Source organism: Eptesicus fuscus, chromosome 15 (assembly GCF_027574615.1).
Source record: "Eptesicus fuscus isolate TK198812 chromosome 15, DD_ASM_mEF_20220401, whole genome shotgun sequence".
Taxonomy (NCBI): Eukaryota; Metazoa; Chordata; class Mammalia; order Chiroptera; family Vespertilionidae; genus Eptesicus; species Eptesicus fuscus.
This window is the reverse complement of record NC_072487.1, coordinates 74,448,444-74,474,892: the sequence shown is the minus strand read 5'-3', so window position 1 is coordinate 74,474,892 and position 26,449 is coordinate 74,448,444. Positions and strand designations below refer to the sequence as shown.

The window sequence follows — 26,449 nt, the reverse complement described above, 5'->3', positions numbered from 1 at the left end:
TCCTTTGGAAAAAGAACTCGCTGGTTCCAGTGGATTAAAAAACTCTCGTTTCACAAAACAAGTTAATAAGCTTCCTCATTAGGATCTCAATGCTTTAATGCTCAGAAAAACAAGGTCAAGAAACCGGCACCCCATTTTACATCAAAGAACGGAAATGGTGACTACTACTGACCTTCAGGATTAAGGCCTGGCTCTGCCTCTCATCTTGCAGAACCATCTGAAGGAAAAAAGAAAAGTCAGGAAGCCACCTTAGTAGCAATACTAAATTCACAAAGAAAAAAGGTAAACATCTTCACCTCACCCTTCAAGATTATAATTGCCCATTCATTTCTACAAACATTTTACCCAACTATATATTCAAGCCTGTGCTCAAATCCCTGCCCCCCTCCTCTGGCCTTAGTTTCCTATATATAAAATGAGAAACCGGACAGGCTAAATGTTGTTCTAGGTCCATTTCAGCTCTGGTATCCTAAGACTCTGATGAACATGTCAGTATTTGACCTCTCCCCACCTTCAAGTCTGAGCATCGACCTCAGCTTAAGCATATGTTTTTTTTAGGCCTTTAAAAAGTATTTCCTGAAAGTGGCTTTATCTGATTACCTATCTCTGTTGTAAGGAACTGGTACCAAAACCTTAAATTACCTAAAACTAACAAGGAAAAGGATAAAGGCAAGAGAATGGAGCTGAACATAACCACAAACCTTTAGTAAGTCCCGAGTACCTCTGTAATCCTCTTGAAGGTAACACTGGAGTAACTGCACACTCTGTTCTTCATCAAGACCCTGAAACACAGAGATTATCAGTGGGGAACAATCACCCTAGCTCAGAAATCATATATCAGATACAAAGCATTGTAAAGATTTGTCCTCTGGAATGAACACAGAACTTGAATAAACAAAAATCCTTTTAAAGTTTTCATACAACGTAACAATTTTAACCGAAATAGGAGAAAAGAGGAGCAAGTCCCTGGCATGTAATTTATGTGACAAATGTACATGCCAGAAACAACTGTGCTCATTCACCAAGCACATTAATACAGCAGCAGACATGCTCTGGGTTTCCAAAATTAAAAGGAAACAGCTACATATTTGAATACAGTCTAGTCGTCAATTTAAAGAACATCACATGTATGCTGAAGAAAACACTATGATGTATAGTATATGGGTCAGGCAAGTGGATTTGTGGCTCATTGCCAGAAGATTTGCAATCTAGATATTTTTAAAACACAGTATTCAATTTAATCTCTAAAACTACAGTAAACTGAATTTCCACTAATAACCACTAACAATAAAACCATGCACATCCATACTGCAGGCAATAAATTGAGCCAATGCTAACTTTTACTTACCAAAAACTTGCTGATTCGTAAACCAAGTTCCTTCAGTGGTGAAGATACATCTTTATTAGCTTTCACTTTTTCAGCTGAATTTGGACTACAAAAAGAACAATGAATCATTTCCTCATTCTCAGTGACCCTCTGGGGGTTAAAATAAAAATACTTAAAGATATTTTTACTACAGACCTATTTTCACCCTTTAGGTGACTACAAAATACACACACACACACACACACACACAAGTTCATTGCTACAGACTTTATAACACAGAACTATTTATGCCTAGGTAATAAATATAGTTTAGGTCTGTTACAAATGATAGCTATAACAATATTATTTATAAATGAGTTATGTTAATTATTTTTTATCCTTACTACTCTGAAAGGTAAATATTACTATCCCCATTTTACAAAGGAAATTATCAACACTCAGAAAACAACTTACCAAAAATCCCACAGCTAATAAAAAGTTGAAGTGAAATTTAGACCAGGTGTTAGTATATATACATATATTACCTAGCTCTGCCCACTGAGAAGGCCTAGAAGCTATGACACCCCACCCCATGCCCATTGCAGCAGCCAGCACACCCAGCATCCAGATCTTGGTTTCTAATACCATTCTCTAATAAAAGATACCAGGAATCCTTGGTGAAATGGTTGATCTAGAGCTGGGGTGGAGAAAATACTAGATGAACCAGGAGCATCTTGTAATGCCAGAAAGTAAAGAAAATACTCAGGAAACAAAAGGAGGGCACATGTCAAAAGGTCACAGAAGCCAACCTAAAAAAACTCCCATTGGCCAAAGCTGGAACAGGTATAAACAAGTATAAACTAAATATACACGAGTTCCTAATGATATAAATGAATAAACAGACAAACAAACAAATAAATAAATAAATAGGGGAGACAGGGAAATCTTCCTTACAGAAAAAGTCCAAATAATACACATAGGTACTACCCCCTTTAGAAGTTGAAGTTCAATTCCATTATACCCCTACCTTGAGTGTGGCTATATTTAGTGACTCGCTTCCAAAAAATAGAGGACAGAAAGAGAAAAAAAGTGACTTTACAGAGGAGAAACATGGCAAATGCTACCTTAGTCAAGGTAGCAAAGTTAACATCACCAGTGATTTCCTATGGATAACTCTTTCAATGCGTATCCTCTGTTATGATGTGATAAGAATGATACTTTACCTTTCTGAATTCTTCTCCAAAACCCACAAACCAATCTAATAGTAAGAAAACCATCAAACAAATCCAAATTGAGGGCGTTTTATAAAATATTTGATCGGTCCTCCTCAAAACTATTCAAGGTCATGAAAATCAAGGAAAGACTGAGATACCATCAAACTAAGAGCTAAGGAGACATGACAGCTAAATGCAATATGGTACCCTGCATTGATCCTACAACAGAAAGAAGACATTAAAGAAAAAAATTGGGGGGTGTTAAATTCAAATAAAGCCTACAGTTAAAAAAAAAAAAAAGTCTGTTAAGACTTCAAATCCCATGCTACCAGAAAGGGAAGTTTTGTCTTTAAAGAAAGAAACTAACGCCCTAAATGTCTAGTCTGTGAACTAAGCATGTTGTTGTTGGATTTTTATAGACTCTCACATTTCACAGAAAATCCACAACACAAAGGCTAGTATAAGGTTAAACAATAAGTTCTGAAAGAGGCAACACAGAATGATGGTTAAGGACACAGACACTGGAGTAAGACTGCCAGGTTTGAATCCTGGTTCTACCACTTACTAGCTGTGTGACCTTGGGCAAGTTACTTAACCTCTTTGTGCCTCAGTTTCCCCATCTGTAAAATGGAAACAATAATAAAAGTACCTAAATGTGATAATATAGTGATTATCTTTTTTTTAAGTTCATATATTTTAGATACATAGTAAAGTATTTACAGATAAAATAACTGTAATGATGTCTGTGAGTTACTTCAAAATAATTATAGGGGAAGGGTTAACAGATGAACAAAAAAAAAAGTTCTTCACTAACCTAAGAGAATGAAGATGGAAGGTGAAGATGGAATAAAATCAACAGATGTTCAGAAGCAGAAGGGAAATGGGGGTGGCTTGGAACTACAATGCATAACACAGTGAGATCTGGACTAGGAATTAAGGTAAAAGAGTCTAGTCCTTCCTACAGGTATAGTCTTTTCTTTTCTTTTAACTACTTTATTTTATTTTTCCACTGCCCAGTAAAAAAAAAAAACAAAAAAAAAACCTTACATTCACCTCCAAAATAAAAATTGTTCACTGCTATGTTCCAGTATTTGGTGCTGACAGTGCCTCACACAATTTGGACCAAAATATATATTTGAATACTTAATTGAGTATTTAATAAACCCTCATCCCCAGACACTACAGTTATATAATTGGATTCAACAATACTCTATTTTTAGAAGGAATTTCCCTTCCTTTAAAAAGACAGGTTTCCACTGGTTTCCTTTAAAAAGACAATTTGGTTTCTACTGGTAACCAAACTGTATTCTCTCTGATCTACCTAACCCAGCAATACCATTCATGAAAATGGTTTCATCTATACCAGCTTCTTCAGGGGAATTACTCTAAGCAGATGCACATGATAGCCATACCTGGGAGGTTTATAGTAGGAAAGTCCTTCTAATAGCCGCTGCCAATGTTTATTCAGTTCTGCCTCAATCTGGTTCTGGAAAAGAACAAGGAAATAATACAAATGCAATTGTAATCGCCTTCACAATCACAGTGATGATTATATATTCCTTTCAGTTTTTTTAATATGCGTTCTTGTCCAGCTGGTGTTGCTCAGTGGTTGAGCATCGACCTATGAACCAGGCTGTCACGGTTGGATTCCCGTTCAGGGTACATGCCTGGGTTGCAGGTTCCATCCCCAGTAGGGGGCGTGCAGAAAGCAGCCAATTGATGATTTTCTTTCATCAATGGTGTTTCTGTCTCTCTCCCCCTCTCCCTTCCTCCCTCTGAAATCAATAAAAACACATTAAAAATTTATTTTGAAAAGAAAAAAAAAAGTGTTCTTCCCCACAATTGAAATCATTTTGAACAGAGAATTCTGTGGCCTTTTCTTTTTTTTTTTTTATGTTTCTTTCTTTCTTTTTTTTTTTAATTTCTTTATTGATTAAGGTGTCACATATTTGTCCTCATCCCCCCATTCCCATCCCACACCCCTCCCCACGGATGCCCCAACCCCCTGTTGAACTTAACCGTTGGATAGGCTCATATGCATGCACACAAGTCCTTTGGTTGATCTCTCCCCCCTCCTCCCAACCTCCCCTATCCTCCCTCTGAGGCCCGATAGTCCGATCGATGCCTCCTTGTTTCTGGTTCTGTTCTTGTTCTTCAGTCTATGTTGTTCATCATTTCCCCTAGATGAGCGAGATCATATGTCACTAGATATATACTTATAAGAACTGAATGTGAGACGAGCAATAATAGTTATGCTGACAGGCAAATGAATCAGTCTGTAGTGAGTTTCTTTCTGGACCAACAGTTCCTTTGAGACCCAATTTCAATGTCCACCAGTTCCTTATGTGTACATGTCAGCACTGACCCCTCAGCTCTAGATGGTGGACAAATGGTGGTAACGGAGGTCCGACTCCCTCTGGTTTGGTCTCGGCCGGACCCAGGGGCACGGCTTCACCCGGACTAAGGGGAACGTGGCCTCACCCAAACCCAAGGGGCGCGTGGCCTCACCCGGGCCCGGGACCCAGCCTCACCCGGATGGATCCAGGGGCACACGGCCTCACCCGGACCCAGGATCCGGCTTCACCCGTACCCAGGGGCGCAAGGCCTCACCCGGACCCAGGGGCACATGGCCTCACCCGGGCCCAGGGACCCAGCCTCATCCGGGTCCAGTGGCGCGTGGTCTCACCCGGACCCAGGGGTGCGTGGCCTCACCCGGGCCCAGGGACCAAGCCTCACCCGGGACCAGGGGCGCAAGGCCTCACCTGGACCCAGGGGCACGTGGCCTCACCCGGACCTGGGACCCAGCCTCACCCGGATCCAGGGACACATGGCCTCACCCGGACCCGGGGGCGCGTGGCCTCTCCCAGACCCAGGGGCGCGTGGCCTCACCCGGACCTAGGTGCGCGAGGCCTCACCTGGATCCAGGGACACATGGCCTCACCCGGACCCGGGGGCGCGTGGCCTCTCCCAGACCCAGGGGCACGTGGCCTCACCCGGGCCTAGGTGCGCAAGGCCTCACCCGGATCCAGGGACACATGGCCTCACCCGGACCCAGGGGCGCGTGGCCTCACCCGGACCTGGGTGCGCGAGGCCTCACCCGGACCCGGGACCCAGCCTCACCTGGATCCAGGGACACATGGCCTCACCCGGACCCAGGGGTGCGTGGCCTCTCCCAGACCCAGGGGCACGTGGCCTCACCCGGACCTAGGCTGTAGCCTTTTCTTTGCTTAACATTCTAACATAATGATTTCACCTTACTATGAAAATCTTAATGAACATTCTTGTGATTGCGTATTTTAATCAAGTGACTAGATCATAATTTATTTACCATTCTTATAATGTTAGATACACTTAAGCTGACTGTAATTCCTTATTAATATAAATAATGCTATGGTTAAGAGCTTTGTGCACAAAACCTTTTCAAGATTCTTTTCTTTTAAGAGATACAGTCCTTGCCCTAGTCGGTGTGCTCAGTGGTTGGAGCATCAGACTATGCACCAAAGGGTCGTGGGTTCAATTCCCCGTCAACGGCACCTGGGTTGCAGGTTTGCTCCCTGCCCCTAGTTGGGGTGCGTGCAGGAGGCAACCAGTTGACATGTTTCTCTCACATCAGTGTTTCTCTCTGTGTCTCTCTCCCCACTCACTCCCTCCCTCCCTTCCACTCTCTCTGAAAAGCAATGGAAAAAATATCCTCAGGTGAGGATAACAAAAAATAAAAAAAAAATAAAAATAAAATAAAAATAAAAATGATGCAGTCCTAGAAGTTGAATTATCAGATGAAGGCATATCAAAAAATATTAAGGCTCTAAAAAAGGTGTAACATTCCTTTCATTAATTACAATAACAACAACAATAGTAATAATTGAATGTCATCTTAACATTTTACCCTCACAGGGTCAGAACACTAGAGGATCAATATGAAGAACTGTTCTTTATAGATTATATACTTGAAAATGTCCTAGACACCACAGCCTCTCTGACCTAAAAAGCTATCTAAATGGAAAAGGGAGAAAAGGCAAGTAAAGTATGAGATAGAAAAGTCCTGAGAATTTTTTTAGCCTGAGGTAGCAGAACAGTATCTGTACCCTGACCCTCAGTAGCCAATCAAGCAGCACTATTATCTTTTCAGAAAAGGAATCACTAAGGAACAAAGAAAGGCAGAGATTTAGAAAACTTTTAGCAGCGAGACTATAAGACACACTACATTTCAGCAGAGAAAAAAAATATATAAAGTTTTAGAATTTTAAAAATGTGTTTACTGCCCTAACCGGTTTGGCTCCGTGGATAGAGCGTCCGCCTGTGGACTGAAAGGTCCCAGGTTCGATTCCGGTCAAGGGCATGTACATTGGTTGCGGGCACATCCCCAGTAGGAGGTGTGCAGGAGGGCAGCTGATCGATGTTTCTCTCTCATCGATGTTTCTAACTCTCTATCCCTCTCCCTTCCTCTCTGTAAAAAATCAATAAAATATATTTTTTAAAAATGTGTTTACTTCCTACTTCAAAGAGAAGGCACTTAAAAAAAAAATACAAACTGCACAAAGATCCATAGAATCCACTCAAGAACACCACCACTTACCAGTTCTCTCAGAGCTGATCTTCCAAGCAGAATTGTCCACAGTTCTCTACTGCTCCTGAGAAATGACAGAAAGCAGACTGGACTAAGCTATCTCACAGCTATTTTATCTATTCTCTAAAGCAAAAAGCTCAATGTACAAAACAATTTGTTAAAATTTTGGACAGTAACCCTATCATATTCTTAGAAGTTTGATGTTCAAAATAAAAATTAAAAAACTAAAATATAGCCCTAGTTGGTTTGGCTCAGTGGACAGAGCATCAGCCTGCAGACTGAAGGGTCCCAGGTTGGATTCTGGTAAAGGGCACATGCCCTGGTTGCGGGCTCGATCCCCAGTAGCGGGGTGCAAGAGACAGCCAATCAATGATTCTCTATCATCACTGATGTCTCTCTCTCTCTCCCTCTCCCTTCCTCTCTGAAATCAATACAAATATTTTTTAAAAAAAGAAAAAAAAAAGTATTTGATCATAACAAGAATCAACATTTAATAAGCAGTTGTAATTGTCAGGCACTAAACACCTTGACTTATTGAATATGAACAACTTATGAGGCAGATACTGTTATTATCCCCAGTATTTCATCTGAAAACTAAGGTTTAAGGGTGGTTAAGTAAGTTGCCTAACATCACAAAGCCACTATATAATGGAGCAGAGCTGGAAGCCAGGTTTGCACAACTCCAGAGTTTAACCATTACATCACACTGCTTCAAGGTGCACCAAGGAATTCATCCGACAAGCAAGGACTGAGGCGAAGCTTTCTGTTCCACAAGGGCTACCGTACCCATAACACAGAGGCTGGCACATAGGAGAGGCTCAAAAATACAAGCTGACGAATGACTCTCAAAGGAGGAGAAGTCCCTTTTAGACCTGTGATCTAATTGGAAGAGAAAAATTAGAAAAAACAAGTCTCTGCAGAAGTGCCAAGAGAAGGCAGAATAAAAGAGAAAATGGTAATTTAACAGGAAGGGAATCCTTGTGGAAATGAATGTTACTGGTTCCTCAATTCCTACACATTTACTGGTCTAGGAATAATGGGAATACAAATAAATCTAGAACTTCATGATGCTCATACACTTGGTATTGGGATTGACAAAGGATGTTAAGCACACATTACACAATCAGCAAAAAAGTAGCAAGTAATGAAGAGCTTAATCCTAACCAACACTCCAAAGAAATATAATCTTCTAAGACAAAAAGAGTCAGAGAAGAGAAAGATCACTGGGAACTGATCCAAGGACTAATGAAAGATTTCACCTCAAAAAGGGACTTGAAGGTTTAAGCAGGTGATTCTCAGGACACAAGACATGGCTGGAACTGTGACGTCCAAGCCAAAGACTCAGGGAAGCATCTTCTATATATTTTTTCATAAACAAAATATGTGCTATCATGTCTCATTTATTTACACAAATATATTTGCGCTAAGTATTTGTAGGAGAAACTAAGGAACAGAAATCAAATAACTAGCCTGAAGGGTAAAGTTAAATTTTATTGACTTCCAGGCCAATGTTCTAGCAGACAACATGGAACTCCATTCCTAAATGAGCTGGAGTCCATGGAAACTGGAAATTATCTTCCTTAGAGAGATCCACGTCACTGGAAAACGTTGGGTGAACACTACTGGGAGGCTAGGAATAATAGTCTCCATAACTGCGTCCTTTAGGTAGAAAGCTGAGACACAGCCAACCTACTCTGAGTAGTTCTTTTGAGAAAGTTATATTCCACATGAAGATAATAAACAAAAATGGTCACTGCTTGCCTTGGCCTGCATTTCTCAGTGGTTAGAGCATTGGCCGGGGCACCAAAGGGTCCAGGGTTCGATTCCTGGTCAAGAGTATGTACCTGGCGTGCAGGTTCGATCCCCAGTCCTAATGGGGCAGTCGGGGCGCATGCAGGGGGCAACCAAGCAATGCCCCCCCTCCCTTCCACTCTTTAAAAAAAAAATTATATATATATATATATATATATATATATATATATATATCCATGCTCAGGTGAGGATTAACAACAAAAAAGCAAGTGGTCACTGCCCACGGATACTCTGACTCCACAGATGAGGCTCATCTCTCCTGCATGATTTAAGCATAGCAGAAAGCTTTTCACACCACCATGTTTTTTAGTACAGGTACACCATTCCGACATCTAGAAACACATTAACTGAAAAACACGATACTCCAAAATGCCAATATTCAAACGGAGTTTCTGCCAAACCCTGACTCACCTTCTCAAAGCCTGACTGAGCTAAGAGTATTCCATGTTTGACTACTGCCAACTCACATGGCTTTCCTACATGCTTCAGAGCCACCTCAGGACTGTTCTAAAAAGGATTCACATCTGGAGAAACAAACCAGGTTGGCAAGGTGGCCTGTCTGAAGTCACCTGCATATCAGCAGGCACCAGGAATAGAAAATTAAAGTGTTCTCAGTCCAGATCTGTAGGCATTTCAAACAGAAGGAAGCTGCACGAATTCGTGCACCAGTGGGGTTCCTCAGCCTGGCCTGCATGATCGGCTGAAACCCGCTCTCCAACATCCCAGGAGGGGTCTTGGATTGCGAGGGCGCAGGCCAGGCTGAGGGACCCCACCAGTGCACGATCTGGCCGGGGAGAAACGCTGGAGGTTGGGGGGGCGGGAGGAGGGGGAGGGGGAGACAGACAGGGTGGGATGGCTCCAGGGCGTGTCTGGCCTGTCTCCCCCAGTCCTGATCTGTTGGACCCCAGCAGCACACTAACCTACAGGTGGGAGCGTCTGCCCCCTGGTGGTCAGTGCCCGTCATAGCGAGCAGTTGAGGGGCCTTCGCATATTATTAGCATAGCACGTTTTGATGGAACAGCCGGGGGCCGGGACCCTTGGCATATTAGGCTTTTATTATTGAGGACGGATGTTCTCCTGACACAGGCTCTGAGCAGAGCAGCGTCTGAAGTCCGTGGGTCATGTCTCCCGTCTTCAAGTACGAGTTGGGTAGGGTTCCCAGGACGATCAAAGCATTTTTCATGCAAACCCACGCTTCTCTTCCCTTGTTCTCTTTCATTTCAGAACACGCCTCACCCTGCAGGAGCTAAACTTCACCCAAGCTCCACAATGATGACGAAAAGGAGGACGCAGTGACCACCACGCTGCCTGTGGCTAAGAGCTGACGTGAAGCAGCAGAGGAGGAAAAAGCCAACTGGTCCTCACAAGCCCCAAAGCAGCCCCAGCAGCTGGCAGGTGAGGGAGGCGGGTCAGAGAAGGCAGGCGGTCCGCCTGCAATAAGCGCCGAGAGCCGGCCACCTGCTCTCCCGGGGGCCCAGGCCGCAGCGGGCAGGGAAAGAGCAGGGGGCAGTGCTGGCCAGGGGTGTGTGCAGAGGAGGGTGGCAGGGAGCGTGGACGCCTTCCAGCTGCACCGCGGAGCTTCGCGGCGGCCCCGGGGGAACCCCCGCGTCTCGCCCTCGGCCAGCCCCGGGCTGGGCGGTGAGTCAGCTGTAAACGAGCGCCTCGCGGAGTGGCGAGCGGAGGACTCGGCGCCCGGAACGCGCCTCGCCAGTGTCTGCGCCCGCCAGAGCGCCACGAGAGCGGTTCTTTTTAGTATTTCATCTTCCTGTCCCCGAGCCCCGCACGGTGCCTGGCACCTCTTGCAGGAGTTGGGCTGGTCGGTGACGGAACCGTCGCCCGAGAACGCCAACAGATGGATGAATGAAAGGCTGCGCGGGGAAAGAGGGCAGTGACTGCAGGCGGTGGCGCGGCGCCACACGAAGCACTGGGGGGCCGGGGAGCGAACGGGGGCTCCCCCGGGCGACCGCGAAGCGCCCCGTCGCGCCTCGAAGGAGCGTCACGCCAGACGAGGAAGCGCGGTGGAGAGGCGGTGGGGGACCGAGGGGCGCGCCCTGGGGGAGAGGGAGGGAAGGGAAAGAGACTGGGTGAGGAGGCCGGGGGCCGGCGCCGAGAGAAGGGCTGAGGCACCGGCCCCCTTCTGGGAGAAGTCGCCTCAGGTCCCCGCGCGCGGGGACCGTTTGGACGGAACCGCCTCCCGTCTCGGCGCCCGTTCGCCTGGCCGGGCTTCGCCCCGCTACCGCCGCCGCACCTCGCTCCCTACTCCCGCCCCGTTTCCACTCAGCCTCGAGCCCACGCCTCACAGCCACCCGAGCCGCCTCGGCCCGCTCCGCACCTCACACACAGACCGCCGGCGGCAGCCGCCATCTTCGCGCGCCCGCGCGCGCTCCCGCCCCGCCCCCAAGCGCCGTGCCCACGTGACCGCTCGCCTCCAAACGGGCGCGTGGACGGGGCTTTTGCGTCACGTGACGGCGGGGCGGAGCCAAGATGGCGACCTCCGAGAGAGGTTAAGATCCCGCGGCCGAGGCAACCGAGGCTGTGATGAAGACGGCGGAGTGGCAACTCCTGCGCAGTAGGTGGGAGATGGTGGAGGGTGGCCGGGCGCCGGCTGCCAGGCGTCAGAGAGTGCCCTTCCGTGCAGCGTGCGTCCTCTCCGCTGGAGAACGAAGAGAGGAGGCGCTGGCCGCGTGAAGCTGCGGCTCTCTGCCTGGCAGGGCTTGAGGGGCTCAAAGTCCAAGGCGTCCCTCGTCACCCCGTTTTGTCCGGGCCCCAGGTCTAGAGACATGACCCGACAGCGCGCGCCCCGGGCCCCAGAGACTAGAGCTCCGCTGAGCGGGTCGGTGCTGGCCGAGGCGGCCGTGGTGTTCGCCGTGGTGCTGAGCATTCACGCCGTGGTGATGGACCGGTACTCGTGGTGCGCCGTGGCCCTCGCGGTGCAGGCCTTCTACGTCCAGTACAAGTGGGACCGGCTGCTACAGCAGGGAAGCGCCGTCTTTCAGTTCAGAATGTCCGCAAACAGTGGTCTGCTGCCCGCTTCGATGGTCATGCCTTTGCTCGGACTGGTCATGAAGGAACGCTGCCAGGCTGCTGGGAACCCATACTTCGAGCGCTTTGGGATCGTGGTGGCAGCCACTGGCATGGCGGTGTCCTTCTTCTCATCAGTGTTAGCATTGGGCATCACTCGCCCCCTGCCCACCAACACTTGTGTCATCTCGGGCTTGGCCGGATGTGTCATCACGTATATCATGAAGCACTCCCTGAGGGTGGGCGAGGTCATCGAGGTCCTGGAGGTCCTGTTGATCTTCGTCTACCTCAACATGATCCTGCTGTACCTGCTTCCCCGCTGCTTCACTCCTGGGGAGGCACTGCTGGTGTTGGGTGGCATCAGCTTCACGCTCAACCAGCTCATCAAGCGCTCCCTTACTGTGGCGGAAAGCCAGGGAGACCCCGTGGACGTCTTCCTGCTGGTGGCAGTGACAGGGATGGTCCTCATGGGCCTCATCTTCAGCAGCATCTTTGCCTTCACGGACTCAGGTACCTGGGTCTCCTCCATCTTCTTCCACCTTATGTCCTGTGTGCTGGTCCTTGGCGTGGCCCTGCCCTGGCTTTATCGGCTCCTCCGTAGGAACCCCTTGTTCTGGCTTTTTCAATTCCTCTTCCAGACAAAAATCCGCATCTACCTCCTAGCCTACTGGTCTTTGCTGGCCACGTTTGCCTGCCTGGTGGTACTGTACCAGAATGCCAAGCGGTCATCTTCTGAATCCAAGAAACACCAGGCCCCCACCATTACCCGGAAATATTTCCACTTCATTGTGGTAGCCACCTACATCCCAGGGATCATCTTTGACCGACACCTGCTCTACATGGCCGCCACTGTCTGTCTGGCAGTCTTCATCTTCCTAGAGTACGTGCGCTATTTCCGCATTAAGCCCCTGGGCCACACTCTGCGCAGCCTCCTCTCCCTCTTCCTGGATGAACGAGACAGCGGACCGCTCATCCTGACACACATCTACCTACTCCTGGGCATGTCTCTTCCCATTTGGCTGATCCCCAGACCCTGTACAGAGACGGGTAGCCTGGAAGGAGCGAGAGCCCTAGTCCCCTATGCCGGCGTCCTGGCTGTGGGTGTGGGTGACACCGTGGCCTCCATCTTTGGCAGCACCATGGGGGAAATCCGCTGGCCCGGAACCAAAAAGACGTTCGAGGGGACCATGACATCTATATTTGCCCAGATCATTTCTGTAGCTCTCATCTTAATCTTTGACAATGAAGTGGACATAAACCACAGTTATGCTTGGATTTTGGGGTCCATCAGCACAGTGTCCCTTCTAGAAGCATACACTACGCAGATAGACAATCTCCTTTTGCCTCTCTATCTCCTGATATTGCTGATGGCCTAGCTATTGTGCAGCAGCGGTGATGGAAACGGGGACATGGAGAGAACAAATGGTCCCCACAGCAGCCAGCCACTTGGGCATAAAGAGGCAAGGGGTGAGAAGCAGGTTTGATTTTTCAGTTGATTCAGATTCAAAATAAAAATTAAAGCTCTCCTGGTTTTAGTTTTGCTGATATTAAAAAGCAAAAAGACAGCCCAGCTGGCGTGGTTCAGTGGTTGAGCGTCGACTTATGAACCAGGAGTTTTAATCCCGGTCAGGGCACATGCCCAGGTTGTGGACTTGATCCCCAGTGGGGGGTTGTGCAGGAGGCAGCTGATCAGTGGTTCTCTCTCATCATTGATGTTTCTATCCCTCTGCCTCTCCCTCTTGAAATCGAAATATATTTTTTAAAAAGGGCTTAAAGGATGGTGCAACAATTCGACTTGCGTGTGCTATGGGGCCCTGCCTCTCATCTTGCAATCCTCAGAGGGGGCCGGAGTGGACACTGGAGGCCATATTGCATAATGGTTAACACTTCAGGCTCTGTGTCAAACTAAACTGGTCAGTCCTTGGCTGTGCCACTTCTTTTTAAAAAATATATAATTTTTTATTGATTTCAGAGAGGAAGGGAGAGAGAGAGATAGAAACATCAATGATGAGAGAACCATTGATCAGCTGCCTTCAGCACACCCCCTACTGGGTTTTGAGCCCGCAACCCAGGCATGTGCCCTGACCGGGAATCGAACCTGGGACCCTTCAGTCTGCAGGCCGACGCTCTATCCACTGAGCCAAACTGGCCAAGGCAGCTGTACCACTTCTTAACTGTGTGACTGGCTTCACCATTCTGGGCCTCAATTCTCTGCAAGATGGGAATAAGAGCCTGCGCCTCACAGTGTTGTGAGGCTCTGATGAGGTGCGGTGTGTATAGAATCCAGCCCGGGGCCCACACTTCATAAGCAGTCAGTAAGGGAAAGTGCATCATTACCCCAGGCCAGTCCTCCCAGCAAGCCAGAGGTTGTACTGTTGGTTATACTTGGAGACCAGAGTGACCTTGGCTTTATTTGGAGACGAACCCAAGGGAAAATAGCCAAGTGCATGTGGTTTCTCCCATGTGGGCGAGGAAGAGCTTGCTGCATGTGAGGAAGGGCTGGGGAAAGAGCAACTTCTCCCCACTTTCACCCAGCCTGGCAGGGAGGGGCCCGCAGGAGGAGATGAGAACTTGGGCCCACTAAGGCCAGACGCCAGGAATGCAGCTCTGGGGAGCTCGTGGGATTACTGCCATGTCCTTTCCCTCAGAAAAGTATTGAGACATTCTTTTGGGGCTCAAAGACTTGACAAACCCGTCCTTCTCTGACTCCCTTCTGCTGGCTACCGGAGGTGGCAAAACGTCAGGGAAGAGCAGCAGCCTTGCCTCGCCTCCTTGTGGTCTTGGGAAAGGGCGCTGACTTTGTGCCTTGGCGTGTCCATGCGTACAGTGGGGGCTGGAAACAAGGCCAGGCAGGTAATGCAGTGACGGAGGACGGGGAAGTGGGATGCAGAGAGCGCACGCGTCTCCCAGGGGTCGGCTCCAGCCAGTTATCGGCATGCTAGCCCCCTGGCCCAGTGCTGTTGACCTGTTCTTTCAAGGAAGCTTAGAAATCTTACTGTTTTGTGAAATCGCTCAATTTTAAGAAATTTTTATAAAAATGCTAAGGTGCCCTAGCTGGTTTGGCTCAGTGGATAGAGCATCAGCCAGGGGACTGAAGGGTTCCGGGTTCGATTCTGGTCAAGGGCACATGCCCGGGTTTCAGGCTCAATCCCCAGTAGGGGGTGTGCAGGAGGCAGCCGATCAATGAGTCCCTCTCATCACTGATGTTTCTATCTCTTCCTCTCCCTTCCTTTCTGAAATAAATAAAAATACTTTTAAAATAATAAAAATGCCAAGGCCCAGACAAAACACATCTGTGGTCTGCAGCCCCTGATTTGCAATTTCCAGGCCAGACCCCAGCTAAACAGGGTCTGGATTTGATAGTTCCTGCAAAAGGTCTGGCTGCCTGCCAGCCAATCCCAAGCAGGAGGGACCCATGGAGGCCCTCCGTCAGGGCCAGAGAGAGGAAGGGTGTGGCCTGAGGTTAGGAAGGTACTTGGTCACAGAGCCAGGACCAGAATCTGGGACTCGATTCCCAGCCCTCATAGTCTTCCCCCTCCGCAAGGTGAGGCGCACAGGCTGAGCTGAACAACAACAGCTGTGTGACCTGCACAGCTCACTCATCCTGTGAACGTGGATGGCAAGAGCGCCTGCCTCGAAGGTCCATCCATCGGGGTGAGGACTCGGTGAGACACAGCAGGTGCAGCTCAGCACCGTGAGCGAGTGCCCACTAAATGTGACTTGTTAGGAAAGTCACAGACCTCCCCAGGCAGGCTGGGATACGTGGGATGGTTTTCAGCCGGGCCCTCATTTTGGCAACATGTCTGCTTGGGGAAGAAGGATCGAGAAGCTGCATTCAGAAGTCATTTTTATTCAATGCCTTGCGCTGTAATAGTGTTCTGTCTGAGGGGAGAGAAGAGGAAGAAGCTGGCAGAGGAGTGGCCAGAACCCTTTTGTAGCCAAGAAGCCGCCTCTAGAGGGAGCTTGTGTTGGGGCAGCGGGGAGGGTTCCCGCTGCCCGCCTGCCACCTCTTCTTGCCCGCCTGTCTGCAGGGCCAAGGGGCACGGACACTGGCAGAAGGAAAGCTCAGGAGGAGAGGTGTGACTTCCCGCTGCAGCTGGGCGGTCGGCAGGTGCTGGTGTCTGCAGCCAGCGCCTCCCGGGAGGGGCTGTGCCCAGGCCTGCAGGAGCCTTTAGGTGTACAGTGGGGGAAAGGGCAGCTCAGGTGTTGGCTGGAGCCTGCAGGAGACAGGAGATGACCTCGAGATGTCAGTATCACTGCTCCCCCCGCCCCCCAGCCTCCAGGCCCTCTTTAGGGGACTGGGACACACCTCCCTACCACCTACCAGTTCTCGGGGCTCCAGATGGTGCCAGAGGCCTCCATGAGGTGGAAAGTGTAGGCCTGGCGCGAGCGGTCAGAGAGGTTTGGCTCGCTCTTGTGCACCACTTCTCCGTGGATTAGGACAAGGGCCCCTGGCAGGGACGCAACAGGTCAAGAAGGGACACGGGGCCCTGCAAGGCCCAAGCAGTCTTGTGGCCTGTTCACCTCCCCATCCATTCTCATCATGAGGGCCTGCAGCCTGCCCGGGGTCTGAGGCTGTGCTGTGGGACACGGGTTCCCCGGGATCCGGTCCCTTCTGGGGGGGCCTGTGCCCTTGGCCAGCTTTTGCAAGGGCATCCTTCTGTGGTGTTTGCAGAACCAGGCAGAGCTGAACTGGTCAGCTGGGCTCTCTGGCCAGTGAGGGCTGAGTTGGACCTCAGTTTCCCCTTTTCCAAAAGGAAGAGGGGGCACTAGGAGCTGGCATCGGGGGCACTTGCTGTGTACCACACAGGTTCTGTGTGACATCTTAGGTACATCTCACCAGCTTCCCCACTTCCCATCTGGAGAAACGGGCTCTGGGAGATTCAGTCATTTGCCCAAAGCGCCCAGAAATAGAAGAATCCGGAGTCTAGTCTGATCGGGAGGCTTGGTGTTAATCCACTGCTTCCCGGGGTCCCGGGGTCCAGTGACCTCCCGTTCTGTGACTGCACAGCACTCCGGTGAGTGGGGCCAGCAGAGACCCACGGGCAAGGCCACAGGGCCCTGCCTTCCCGCCCTCTGCGTCCCGCCTACCTCTCTGCACTGGTGTAGGCACAAAGAGGCTGTTATCCCGGGCTGGCTCCGACCCCAGGAAGCTGGTGCCAGGCCCCGAGCCAGCAGGGGCCCGGACCATCCTCCTCGCCACTCCACCTGCAGACCAAGATGGAGCCGGTGGTCTTTCTTTTCCCCAGGTCCCTCTCCCGTGCGGGTGGGGTATGAGTGGGCGGGGAGACAGGTGTCTCACTGGTGTGTGAGCCGGGGATGAACCACAGACAGCCGTTCTCCAGCGTGGCGTCCTCCAGCGCCATCCACAGGCCCAGCACCCGGCCCAGGGGCTCCGTGTACAGGAAGGAGGCATCCTGGTGAGAGGAGACTGCAGCAGGCCCGCCGGGGCATGAGGAGCCGGCCCCCCTCACCTCGGGCTTGCCCCCCCCCCCCCCCCCCCCCCATCCCATCCTCTCCGAGCCCTCCAGGCCCCACCTTCCCAGGATCAGTTAGAATTTTGCCGTCTCCTGGCCTGGAGACGCAGAACAAGAGATTTCACCTCAAAGCTTCAATTTCCTAAACTGTAAAGTGGTCCCAACACTAATGTACCTCATGGGATTGCTGGAGGGTTTCATGATGTGTGAAAGGTGCCGATACCACTTGTAATTACTTGCTAAAAGGTAGCTGCTAATTGGAGGTGGAAGAGGACATAGAGGGGATAAATGGTGATGGGAAAATAAAATAAAAAGCAGCTGCTATTGCCCTACTAGCTGGTTTTGCTCGGTAGATAGAGCGTTGGCCTGTAGATTGAAGGACCCCAGGTTCGATTCCAGTTAAGGGCACGTACCTCGGTTGCAGGCTGGATCCCTGGTCAGGGTTCTGTGGGAGGCAACCAGTTGTGTGTCTCTCTCACATCAATGTTTATCTCTCTGTCTCTCCCCCTCTCTCTTCCACTCTCTCTAAAAATCAATGGAAAAATATCCTTGGGTGAGGATTGACAAAAAATAAAAAAGTAGCTGCTATTTAACTCCACCCAGTGGTGTAAGTCTGGGGAGTTGAGCACAAAGTGTGTGTGTCGGGGTGGGGGCAACTAACAGCATCCATAAGTACCCCCCCCCCCCGGTGCTGGGGCCCAGTCAGGATGGGGATCACTGACCAAAGGGCCGTTGTCTTGGTAACAACCAAGTGAAGCAGTACTAGCCTCTCACTTCCTTCCTGGGGAACTGTGTTTTCTGAGCACCAAACTGTAAGGGGCACACGGACAATTCAGACAATGTCAAGAGAAAGGTGTCCTAATGGGGGCGTCCCAGAAGATTTGGAGAAGGAATGGCTGAAGGAAATGGGGGTGCCGGACTTGGGGAGGGGATGGCCATCGTCAGGGACAGTCCTGTCTGGAGGAGGTGGTCACAGGAGGCCGGCTTGGGCTCATGTAAGAAAGGAGTGGGCTGCCTGTGAGGGGGTGGGCTCCCGTCATGGGAGGTGTCTGAGCAGAAGTGGATGACCGCCCGCGAGGGGGGCCGTAACAGGTATCTGTGCATCCGGGGGGTTGGAATGAATCCGTTTCTATGCTGAGTCGGTACTCCAGGGGATTTGTTAAGAACACAGGATCCCAGGCCCTGGCAGCCCTGCTGACTCATGATCTCAGGGACAGGGGCCCGGGAATCTGTTTTAACCAGCGAGGCGTGCGTCCAGGTTCGGGAACCACTGTGCCGGGCTCCAGGATGCCCCCCAATCCACTGTTCCAGGAAGGACCGGAGGCGGCTTCTCTTCCCTGGCCCCCGGACATCGCGGCAAGCGCCTTCCCTCCCTCGGAAGACCCAGCAACCACCATCCCAGATCTCCCCCATGGCCTTTGCTGGGCATACAGCCCGCCCTGGGCTCACCTTCGCCGCCAAAGTGAGGTTGCTGGAAGAGAGAGGAAGGACCAGGTGAGACCAGAGGAGGGCGGGGAAGGGGCCGCTCTGCGTTTGTGGGAAGCTCTCCCCTGGCACAGGTGTTTACCTCCAAGGATTCCCCATCAGCACCCATCTATCGAGCACCTCCAGTGTGCCCGGCCCTGGAGGGCTGCAAAGAGGAAAACCACCCTGCCCTCCAGGGCACTCCCAGGCTGACCATGCACACGCCCAACGGAACATGAGGCAGAGGTGAGGGGCAGCCATCGAGGCCAGGACCAGGCCAGTGCCTCTTCCCAAGGGAGCTGGAAGGCTTCCTGGAGGAGGTGGTACTGAGCAGGGTCTTGAAAACTGGGAGCAGAGCATTTCAATAGCCAAAGGGAGGAGGTAGTTCTAGGGATCCCCGTCCCTCCTACCACCACATTTTAACTGAGCACCAACTAAATGCCAGGTGCCTTAGCCAGAGAAGACCGATTTTACATGTTCTTCCCCCAACTTAACAACAACTTGGGAAGCCATTTTTGACTCCCCCAAAAAGGAGGGGCTTGGTATGAGCATTCTGAGCATCATTTTAAGGAGGGTAAACTGAGGCCCAGGTAAGCCGGGGAGCTCACCTTAAAGATGTACATGCTCTGCACCACCACAGGCATCTGGAGGCCCAGACTTCTGGCCAAGGCCTGGAAGGGGGCAGAGGTCACACTGCCAGCCTAGCCACACTCACTTCTGGCCTATCCACCCACCCTCGCCCCCACCTCTGCTCACCTGCATCTTGGGGGAGTGTGTGACACACTTGAAGACAGGGTCATGGGCATGCAGAGCTGCAGGACAGAGGTGGGCTGATGGGCCAGTCCCCAGCCCTGACACCCCCCCCCCACACACACACACACACACACACACACGCCTAGCCCTGGCCATCCAGGCTCGGGCCTCGTTCTCACTGATTTTATGTGCATTAAGCTTTCTGCTTATTTATAACCAGAGAGTGGGCCCCACAGACAACCTCACCCCATCACAGGTCCCATTCCACCCATGACCTTATTCTTGACCTTCCAGACATCTGAGAATCACTCCAGCCCTGACTCCCCACTCCTCAGAGGACAAAGGGCTCCCAGGGGCCCATCACGTGGTGACAGTCTCAGTAGTGCCACTCACTCCAGGTGGCTTCTCTCCTGTAAGCCTCAGTGTGCTCCTCTGCACAATGGGACTAGAAGGCCCGCCCTGCCTCCCATGCTGCCTTGGACTCTCAGGGCTAACTCACGCAACCACAGCCCAGGGCCTGCACTCAGTCACTCCTCTCATTATTGGCTGTGTTGTTACAAAAAAATCAAAAATCAGTGTGTGTGTGTGTGTGTGTGTGTGTGTGTGTGTGTCTGTCTCTGTGTGAGAAATGTTATATGTCAATTATACCTCAATTTTTAAAAAGTGAGGGTTGAATGTACTTAATGCCACTCAGTTGTACACTTCAAAATTGTTACAACGGTAAAGTTTATGTTATATGTATTTTATGACAATGTTTTACAAAATTACGATGATATAACTTCAAGTTTAAAAATAAGCAATATAGCCCTGCTCAGGTGACTAAGTTGGTTGGAGCGTTTCATACACCAAAAGGTTGCGGGTTCGATTCCAGGTCAGGGCACATATGGGAGGCAACGGATTGATGTTTCTCTCTCACATCAATGTTTCTCTCCCTCTCCCCCTTCCTTTCTCTCTAAAAATCAACAAAAGCATTTTCTCAGGTGAGGATTAAAATAAAACAGTAATAAGCAGTCTACAAAATAAATTCTAATGTATCATTCTGAAAACCAAACCGAAACCACCCGTTTGCTGGCGTGGTTTGGGGTCTCAGAACAGGGACCGTGTGAGCAGGTTAGGTGCTCCTTAAGGAGACTCCAGGAAGCAGTGGGACCCAGGAGCCCCATGCCCAGGGCCTGGATCATCCCCAGGCCAGGGGAGCTGAGGGGTCTGCCTATGCCCATCTGGGGGGGGCGCCTCTGTGGACCCCCCTTCCCAGTGCCATGTGATTAGCATCACAAGGTGCAGAGGAGCAGGGGGCGCTGCTGTCAGAAATGCCTCTTGCTGGGCCACTAACCTACTGCTTGCTCTGGGTGACGCCCCTAAACCCCCCAGGCCTCAGTTTACTCGGCTCCTTTCCCCAAGGTGCCTGCTTACCGTGGCCAATCTTGTTGATGGCTTTCTCCGGGGGGACCAGGAAATTTCCTGTGGCACAAGGAACAGGTACGGGCTGAAGAGCTAGAGTCCAGCTTCCCCTGGGTAGCATCCCCCGCACCCGCCCTGGGGGCAGATACCCGAGTCCAGTGTACCCCCACCCCTAGGGCCCCAGCTCCGAACCTTTCTTGTCAAAAACGCCTTTCTCAAAGAAGAATCGAATCTTGTCGCCGCTGCTCAAGAAATAGTCTGTGCTGCCCTGTGGAGGGGGGGCATCAGAGGGACTGAGCGAGCATCGCATCGCGGGGTCAGAGGCGGGCCTGGCGAGGAAGGAAGAGGGCTCCCATGCTTCCCACCCACAGGGCTAGTGACCCCCTGGTGCTCCCCAAACCTGCCCTCCGAGGCAGAAGTGAATGGCAACCCCAAGGGCCTGGGAGCACAGCTGGGAGCTACAAGCATGACATTTCTTGGAAACCTCTTAATAAGTCACATGACTCAACCTCGATATGGTGTGATTCCTAACAGGCGCTGGAATCAAACCGGCCTGGTGCCCAGATAGGTGGGGCCGCTTGTGGTACCTCTCAGAGCCTCCGTTTCCTCATGCAAAGGGAGTAATAGCAGAACTGACCTCCAGGGATTGCTGGAGGCTTGAGGTAGAGGCTGAATCTTATAGCAGGGGACAGCACAGACCCTGGAGCTAGAATACTCCGGCTGAAATCCCAGCTCTGCCGCTGACTGGCTGTGTGACTATAACCACGTTGCTGAGCCTCTCTGCGCTTCATTTCCTCGTGAGATACAGTTGCTATTAGGGCGCCTGTCTCCTGGGGGGTTGTAAGGATCATGAGCAGGTATATACAGAGCACTAGGTCAGTCCTTGGAGTGCCGTTAAGTGACATGTACCTGCTTTTGTTATAGTCACTGCTGCTAAATAGAGAACACTCCGCAAGGGCATGGCTACATGCTTGATGAATATGAGCGATTACTCTTCTTTTTCTATGTTCTTAATAACCTCTCCCTGTTAACTTTAATATCATGTTTCCGATTTCTTAGCATCATATGAAAATGATGTTCCAGAAAGATGTGCCTTGTTTTCCTGTGGCTTTAGCCACCCTTGGCCGCCACCTGCCTGCCTTTCTGCACGGCAAATGAGTGGAATGGGGTGGCACCAACCCCCACACGTGGGTTCCTGCCACTGCTTTACATGTGTCTACATAGCCCCTTCAAAGCCTTTCTCACTGGAAAGTACAGATTTTGTTGCTTTTGGTTTTGTTTTGTTTTGTTTTTCAACATTCTTAGCTCCTCTGCACCAGGATCAGGGGGAAGGAAACAAGTCAGGGAAGCATAATCGATATTAATGATATTGCAGGCAATGAGGCTAGATGTGTGAAAGATTTTTACTTAACTCATTAATCCATGAGCATGCCCTGAACCACGCACATGTGGACAATAACAAACGCTGAAACGAATTTACAGATGGACGCAAAACTGACCTATCTACCGGGCAATAAATGCATTCTACATAACTGTAATCAGTTCAGGGCACTGAATAATAACTGCATTCTGCTAGACCCAGTTCATGTCTATTTCTATAGACAATTATCTTATGTGCATCATTACCAGTTCTGTACAACTTAGAGTTGTAACATAACTCAAAGACAATGAGAGCTGGAGGAGGTAAGCTGGGAGAACTGGACAGGCACCCTCTCAACTTTTTAAAATTTTAATATGTTTTTATTGATTTCAGAGAGAGGAAGGGAGAGAGATAGAGACATCCATGAGAGAGAAACATTGATCGGCTGCCTCCTGTACACCTCCTACTGGGGATCAAGCCCACAGCCCCGGGCATGTGCTCTGACTGGGAATGGAACCAGCGACCTCCTGGTGCACGGACGATGCTCAACCAACTGAGCACACTGGCCGGGCTCACCTTATTTTTAATTTCAAAGTCATCCACAAGATCTGTACTGAATACGGAGGGTTTACTGAGTACCAGGCGCTGTGCTGAGCTATTCGCAAGCGTTCAAGCGTTATAAGCCAAGATACTAGTATATGCACTTGCTTCTCCTGTCCTCCATCCCCGCCCCTCACTGGTCTCTGGAGCATTCTAGAAGGCAGCTTGGAGAGCACAGGATTTAGCCCCCTCACTCCTGGCAGCCTTTATGTGACACTGGACACAGGAACCCCATCTCTGCTTTCCCCAAGCAGAAGGCTGGAGTGCTGACAAAGGAAACTAACCTTTTAGAGGAAATTATCATTCTGTAACCCTTTTCCTCAAGTCCTTGTCCTGTTGGTTGCATGGCTTCGGCCATTGTGATTCCCTTTGTGCCCACCAGGTGGCAGCAGCTCCTCAGCATGAGTGTGAGTGAGGCCCATTAGGGGGCCTGGACCACAGACAGCGTTGGCTTGGGGGCTGGGTAGAGAACTGTGGACGAATCCCCAAGTCTCAACTTCCCCATCTCAAACTGGACTGAGTGGTATTAGGTCACTGGAGGGAAACGGGCAGAGTTCCAAGTCTCACTGGGGGATAAGCCCTACACAGGTGGGCACATCAGAATCACCTGGCTCATTTTGGGTCCCTGGCCACCAGGAGGCCCTTTGAGACTGGAGAGCTACTGAGGAAAAGGGCAAGAGCAGTGAACTGCATGGATTTGGTATCAGGCAGACCTGGGTTAAAATCCCGTGGTTTGGGCCAAGCCTCATTTTCCCCACCTGTCAAATGGGGACAATGACGCTGGCCTTAGACATTCATACTGAGGAATGGAGGAACTATGCATATAGGACACTTAGCCTGGAGCCTGGCACATGGAAGGCTGGGGCCTGATTTGTTTTCAGAATGAGCCGAGGGCCTCCAGGCTGCTGCTCTGGCTGGGGACTGAGCCCCCATCGAAGGCCAGATGGCATCTTCACCTGCCCCAGGCACCTACCTGCGCTCGCAGCTGCTCCTCCTCCTGGGTGGAAAACTCTGTGCGGCAGTGAAGCGGGACGTCCATCTCGGCCACTATCTCACCAATCCTCTGCTGCATGGCCACACACTCGTCTGCAGACAAGAATCCTTCCAGCACCAGGAATCCATCCTCCTGGAACTACAGGCAGGAAGGGGCTCAGGCTTCCCCGCCCTCAGACATCCTTTACAAGAACTGACTGGACCTCTCCCCCAAACTATGTGAAGGCAGGACCAAGTGTCCGGTCCATTGCTCTGTCCCCGACCCTGGCCACAGTGCTCGGCCCCCAGTGAGGAGCAGTCCATATTGGCTGGAATGGCCCAGCCAGTGTAGCTCAGCTGTTGAGTGTTGACCCATGAACCAAAAGGTCATGGGTTCAATTTTCAGTCAGGGCACATGCCCGGGTTGCGGGCTTAATCCCCAGTGGGGGCATGCAGGAGGCAGCTGGTCGATGTTTCTCTCTCATTGGTGTTTCTCTCTCTCTTTCCCTCTCCCTTCCTCTCTCTGGAATGATGGAAGGAGGAAGGGAAAGGCAAGGTGTCCCCCCCTCCCCGTCCAGTGGTCCCGTGAGCTTGGATCACAGGGGAAGATAACCTCATTCACGTGATAATTGATGGAGCACATACTGTGTACCAAACACGGTTTTAGCAGCTGGAGATTCAGTGACAAGAAACCAGCCAGGATGCCTGCCTTCCCGGAGCTTCCAGTCCAGCAAAGGAGGCTGATGGGAACAACCCGCACACGGGGGAGCAGATGTCACAAACTGCTGAGAGCAAGGAGGAAGAGGGCAGTTCTAGAACTAAAGGACAAAGAGTCTAATGGAAACCAGATGGGGAGGACGGGAGGTCTCAGGGCAGCAGCCCCGAGGAAGTGACATTTAAAGGGACCAGCAGGATAATGGGAGTGGGAGGGACAGGGAGGAGCACTCCAGGGGAGGGAGCAGGATGTGTGAAACCCTGAGCACGAGAGAAACACAGAAACATGAGGAAGGGGGACCCGATGGTGATGGTGCAGAGTGGGGGAGAGCTGGAAGGGAGGGGGGAGGATGGCAGGGGCCAGGCCACGCAGGGCGCTGGGCTTTGGCATGAGTGCAGCTGGGCATTAAAACCCTTGGCTTGCTCTGATTTGCCCCCCTCCTCTCATTCTGAGGCTATGGAGGTAGGAAAGAGTACCTGCATGTTTGCTGGCAGATATGAAGTCGTCGCCTGAATAGGGGCATTGGAAGTCACCTCCTGGACCCCTGTGAGGTGTCCGATGTCCAATTACTGACCCCCATTCCCTCCTCCACGGACGCTCAGTTCTGCCTCCCATGCACAACAGGGTGTTGGGCATTTGTGCCCACCCACCACGGGCCCTTCAGTCTCTGGGCAGCTCTGCATGATGGAAACTTAATCCTCATCGCAGGATCAAGCCGAAAACCACCCCCCTGGGAACTGGGTCACCCGCAGCTAACTGCATACCCGAGACCCGGCAGACACAGTGCTAGCATTCTTGAGATAAGACGTTGGAGGGCCCTGGCTGGGTGGTTCAGTTGGTTGGAGCCAAGTACACCAAGAGGTTGTGGGTTCGATTCCCAGTCAGGGCACATACCTAGGTTGCAGGTTCGATCCCTGGTCAGGGCGAGTTTGGGAAGGCAACCAACTGATGTTCCTCTCTCTCTCCTTTCCTCTCTCTAAACATATTCTTGAGTGCGAATTTAAAATAAATAAATAAAACAAGTCGGAGGATTATCAAATAGGGGAGCAAAGGTGAATGTGTGGGGGTGTTCACTGAGGCTTGTTCAGTGACAGCAATGAATCAGAAATAACCTAAATGCTCAGCACAAAGGGATCTGTTCAACCAAGTACGGTCAGTCTGTTTGGGACACAACATCTGAAAAACATCATGTGGTAGAAAAATATTTACTGACATGGAAATATGTTCCTGATGGGGAAAAAAAAAGCCAAATGCAAATGAGTTTCCTAGCCACTGTGAGAACTTGGGCATATGGCAAGGGCTCAATAAGCAATAATTCACCATGGGCCTTATAAAGATTCTACGGCTGTATACGCTGTATACCAAAATATTGTGCCAGCGTAAGAATTGATGGCGTGGTTTTAAATTTTCTTTTGAGCCCTTCTGTATGTTTCTGCACTTTTCTCTTGTCATCAGGAACAAACAACAAGGGTCGTGTTATTTAAAAGACTGTGTCTCTCTAATTCCCATGAGCTAGGCTTTTGTGTTTAAAGTACATTGGACCCTGGCACCCAAGCATGGCTCTGAGAGACAATCACCCCGGGGCGGCCCCGCCCCCAAATCACAGGCCCAGATCCGGGCAGCCCGGGACTGGCGGATCCCGGCGCCTTATTATGGGTTTTGGTCACATACGCACACATTCCCATCCCACCCTGGGCCTGTGGTCTGGATGCCAGGCTTTGTGTTCAGAAGTTAGAGATCATGGGGGGAACCGACCACTCTGCCTTCAGTTTCCTCTGTTGAAAATT

At 50.5% G+C, this 26,449-nt stretch overlaps 3 protein-coding genes across 6 annotated transcripts in view; 1 reads left to right on the top strand and 2 right to left on the bottom strand.

Moving 5' to 3' along the window:
* The window catches only part of NUP188 (nucleoporin 188), a 50,152-nt gene extending 38,888 nt beyond the window's left edge, over positions 1-11,264 (bottom strand). Inside the window, exons 1-6 of the mRNA XM_054726751.1 lie at positions 11,232-11,264; positions 7,097-7,151; positions 3,933-4,006; positions 1,349-1,433; positions 702-782; positions 173-217 (exon numbers count right to left, since the gene is read on the bottom strand). Coding sequence (XP_054582726.1) covers positions 173-217; positions 702-782; positions 1,349-1,433; positions 3,933-4,006; positions 7,097-7,151; positions 11,232-11,263 — 372 coding nt within the window. The 5' untranslated portion in view covers position 11,264. The remainder of the gene's footprint in view (positions 1-172; positions 218-701; positions 783-1,348; positions 1,434-3,932; positions 4,007-7,096; positions 7,152-11,231) is intronic.
* DOLK (dolichol kinase) lies at positions 11,247-13,446 on the top strand. The gene has a single exon (XM_008152541.3). The coding sequence runs from the start codon at positions 11,680-11,682 to the stop codon at positions 13,294-13,296; it is 1,617 nt and encodes a 538-aa protein (XP_008150763.1). The 5' UTR covers positions 11,247-11,679; the 3' UTR covers positions 13,297-13,446.
* A 2,570-nt stretch (positions 13,447-16,016) lies between these two features.
* The window catches only part of PHYHD1 (phytanoyl-CoA dioxygenase domain containing 1), a 34,475-nt gene continuing 24,042 nt past the window's right edge, over positions 16,017-26,449 (bottom strand). For 2 of the 4 annotated variants that reach the window (XM_008152542.3, XM_054727319.1), the window contains exons 3-12: positions 23,949-24,107; positions 21,208-21,283; positions 21,028-21,075; positions 19,618-19,673; positions 19,470-19,532; positions 18,847-18,868; positions 17,223-17,351; positions 17,012-17,128; positions 16,245-16,371; positions 16,017-16,137 (exon numbers count right to left, since the gene is read on the bottom strand). In XM_008152542.3, coding sequence (XP_008150764.1) covers positions 16,092-16,137; positions 16,245-16,371; positions 17,012-17,128; positions 17,223-17,351; positions 18,847-18,868; positions 19,470-19,532; positions 19,618-19,673; positions 21,028-21,075; positions 21,208-21,283; positions 23,949-24,107 — 843 coding nt within the window. In that variant the 3' untranslated portion in view covers positions 16,017-16,091. Of the gene's footprint in view, positions 16,138-16,244; positions 16,372-17,011; positions 17,129-17,222; positions 17,352-18,846; positions 18,869-19,469; positions 19,533-19,617; positions 19,674-21,027; positions 21,076-21,207; positions 21,284-23,948; positions 24,108-24,592; positions 24,619-26,449 lie in introns of those variants that run through there. The other 2 variants (XM_054727321.1, XM_054727320.1) reach the window with 2 other exon arrangements.